The sequence below is a fragment of the Arachis hypogaea genome, chromosome 4 (assembly GCF_003086295.3).
Source record: "Arachis hypogaea cultivar Tifrunner chromosome 4, arahy.Tifrunner.gnm2.J5K5, whole genome shotgun sequence".
Lineage (NCBI taxonomy): Eukaryota > Viridiplantae > Streptophyta > Magnoliopsida > Fabales > Fabaceae > Arachis > Arachis hypogaea.
The window spans coordinates 30,452,271-30,455,986 of NC_092039.1; the positions used below are offsets into that span (position 1 = coordinate 30,452,271).

A 3,716-nucleotide genomic window follows, 5' to 3' on the forward strand; every position below is an offset into this window, starting at 1 on the left:
GTTCTTCCTCCGACGACACTAACCAACAAATTAACCAGTTATAGTTACTCATAATGTAATGCTTCCTTTCAGTTTCATGACCACCTTCCTCCTCTTGTTCTTTTGTTCACAACCAGCTCTCTCACTAAACCATGAAGGCCTCCTTCTACTCCAATTCAAGAACCACCTAACCGACCTTGACAACTCACTCTCTTCATGGAACCCTTCAGACACAAGTCACACAACCCCGTGCCATTGGTGGGGTGTCACGTGCCGCAACGCCACCACAACTCCCGTAACCATCACCGTCACTCCCCTCTGCACTCTCAACGGCTCACTCCTAGCCATCCCCCTCTGCCCGCACTCACCACCCTCTCCATCCCCGGCAACTTCATCTCCGACACCATTCCTCAATCCCTCTCTGCCTGCCGCCGTCTCCGACACCTCGACCTCTCCCAAAACACTCTCGTTGGAACCATTCCCTCCTCACCGCCCTCCGCCACCTCGACCTCTCCTTCAACAACCTCTCCGGCGACATTCTCGCTCAACTCAGCCAAACTCTTCACCGCCTCGTGTTACTTGACTTAGTCAACAACTTCCTCAGCAGACCATTCCCGAACTCGTTAACTAACATGACGTCACTCAAGGTCCTTCATTTAGCATACAACTCCTTTGCGCCGAGTCAGCTCCCAAGTCAACTCAACTCGCCAACCTCAAAGAACTCTGGCACTCGGGTTGCAACCTCATAGGTCCAATCCCGAATTCCATTGGAAACCTCAGGCGCCTCGAGAATCTCGACCTCTCAAAGAACAAATTCACCGGAGAGATACCAGAATCGTTATCGGGGTTGAATAGCGTGTTCCAGATTGAATTATATGAAAACGCGCTCACCGGCGCGTTGCCGAGGGGTTTGTTTAGAAACGAACTCGTTGGGAGCTTGCCGAGTGAACTCGGTAGTAACTCGCTGTTACAGATCATCGACGTCTCTTTTAACCGTTTTTCCGGCGAGTTGCCGGCGGGTTTGTGCCGGTGGGGAAAGTTGGAGGAGTTGCTCATGTTGTTCAATTTTTTTTCCTGGAAAATTCCGGAGAGCCTCGGAAATTGCACGAGCCTGAGGAGGGTTAGAATTGGGAACAATAACTTGTCTGGAAAGGTACATGATGCACTTTGGGGTTTGCCTCATTTGCATTTAATCGAGCTTAATTCTAATACATTGTCTGGTTCAGTTTCAAATTTGGTATCCCTTGCTTATAATCTGTCTGATTTGAGGATTTCGCATAACCAGTTGGGTTGATCCTGATGAAATTGGATCATTGAATAACCTTTTGGAGTTTCATGGTGGTAATAATAAGCTTTCTGGTAGAATCCGTGATAGCATGGCCAAATTGATCCAGTTGGGTACTCTTGATTTGAGCTATAATGAAATGTCTGGTGAAATTCTGGGTTGGATTGGCGGTTTGAATATACTCAATGAGCTTAATTTGGCACATAATAGGTTTAGTAGCACAATTCCAAAGGAATTAGGAAGGTTGTCTGAGCTTACTGTCCTTGATCTTTCTAGTAACCAGTTTTTTGTGAGGTTCCTCTAGAGCTGGAGAATCTGAAGCTCAATAAGTTTAATTTGTCATACAATTCTGGGATGTTCTGCCTCATTATGCCACTAAGAATTATGAAATATGTTTTGTAGGAAACCCTGAGCTATGTGTTAAAGGATTTGGGAAATGTCATAGCTCAAGGGGGAGAAAGTACCGGAGGTATGCGTGGATTTTCAGGTCCATATTTGCAGTTGCTGGAATCTTGTTCATCCTTGGGGTGGCTGTGTTTTATGTGAGATACAGGAACTTAAGAAACAAGAAGAGAAGTTTAAATGTTTCAAAGTGGAGGTTGTTTCATAAGTTGCGCTTTGATGAGTTTGAGATTGTGAAATTGATGAGTGAAGACAATGTGATAGGGAGTGGATCATCTGGGAAGGTTTACAAGGTTGTTCTAAGCAGTGGTGCTGTTGTAGCTGTCAAGAAATTATGGAGAGACACCAAGAATGGAATTGGGATTGTTGGTTCTGAAAATGATGAATTTGATGTTGAAGTTGGAACACTAGGAAAAATAAGGCACAAAAATATAGTAAGGTTGTGGTGTTGCTGGAACAGTGGTGACAGCAGGCTCCTGGTTTATGAATATATGCCGAATGGGAACTTGACCGATATGTCGAAGAGTAACAAGAAAAGCTTGTTGGATTGGCCAACAAGGTACAAGATTGCAATTGATGCTGCTGAGGGGCTTTCTTATATGCATCATGGTATTGTGCCATCCATTGTTCATCGGGATGTAAAATCGAGCAACATATTGCTCGACAGCGAGTTTGGAGCAAAAGTGGCTGATTTTGGAGTTGCCAAAATTGTTAATGGAACTAGCCAAGGGGCAGAGTCCATGTCTGTAATTGCAGGCTCTTATGGTTACATCGCACCAGGTTGGTGAATTTCGGTTGACAATTGATTAATTATATATTTACTTAGTCAGTATTTTGGAGTCCTTTTTTTGTTGTGTTAATTCATGCTATATTCTAAAATATCAAATCAGAGTAAATATATGAGCCTGTCAAAATTTGTATTTGTGCTCTGTTTGTCTTTGTTTATATGACAATGTTTCATAACGCTGAACTATAAAGAAATTTGATGTGTTTCATAAGCAACTCGTGTGGAATTATTATGGGTGAAACAGTATATTGTTTTATTTACCTTTTCATGATTTCTGTTATTTGCAAGCTGTGAAAAGAAATAGCTCATGAGCATTTATCAACAAAATGTGTTGAGTTTTTACTCATTAACCAGATAGCAGAGCTACATAGTAAAAAAATTGACTTCTGTCTCCAACTTTTGTTTTGTCCTGTGCAGAATATGCATATACTCTTCGGGTTAACGAAAAGAGTGATATTTACAGCTTTGGTGTTGTCATTTTGGAGTTAGTAACCGAAAGACCTCCTAATCATGCAGATTATGGGAAAAATGATCTGGTAAAATGGGTCTCATCCTTGTTGGAACAGAAAGGAATGGATCATGTGATTGATCCTGCCCTTGATTCAACATACAGGGAGGAAATCAGCAAGGTACTTAGTGTGAGGTTTCTCTGCACAAACGTTCTCCCTATAAACCGCTCTGCAATGTGGTGGGTGGTGAAAATGCTTCGGGAAGCAGCAACGGTTCCCAGATCCCGAAGCGTGAGGGAGGTAACACACTCCCCTTATTTTGATAGAGATTTCTTATGGTGAAAGAAGCATAGTTCGAGAACTTGTAAATATTTTGCATAGCTCCATCGGATGGAACCCTCCTATGAAGCGAAGGTCCCTACTCCCTACTCACTGTAGTCGCACATCGACAGATAAAAGAAAAGCATAGTCATTATAACCTTCTCCCCGTGTCTCTTTGTTCGCCGAGTTGTGTAACGCCAGCTTGTGACCCAAGTGGGGGCAATTAAGGTGATGGAACAAGTGCTCTGGCCTGCTAGGTTGGGTTTGCAAGGGCTAATTGTCGGCCTGCCCACTCCAAGTTGAGAGTTGGGCCTGGTAGTCTGGGCGAAGGCCCAAGGCTCCTCGGCCCCTGGAATGGAGGGTAATGCGCGAGGCTGGCTTAACAGAGCAGCGACCACTTCCTGCTCCCAACAGTGGAGGGATCACAGGCCACTGTTCTTCTGGCCCAATATAGCCTGGTAGGCCTAGCATCCTGGACCATCATCTTTTATAA

At 44.1% G+C, this 3,716-nt stretch overlaps 1 protein-coding gene across 1 annotated transcript; it reads left to right on the forward strand.

The window, feature by feature from the left end:
• Positions 1–3,716, forward strand: LOC112796601 (receptor-like protein kinase HSL1). The gene is made up of 2 exons (XM_072235476.1): positions 1–2,446; positions 2,871–3,716. Exons 1-2 carry the CDS (start codon positions 1,909–1,911, stop codon positions 3,242–3,244), a joined length of 912 nt encoding a protein of 303 aa, XP_072091577.1. The 5' UTR covers positions 1–1,908; the 3' UTR covers positions 3,245–3,716.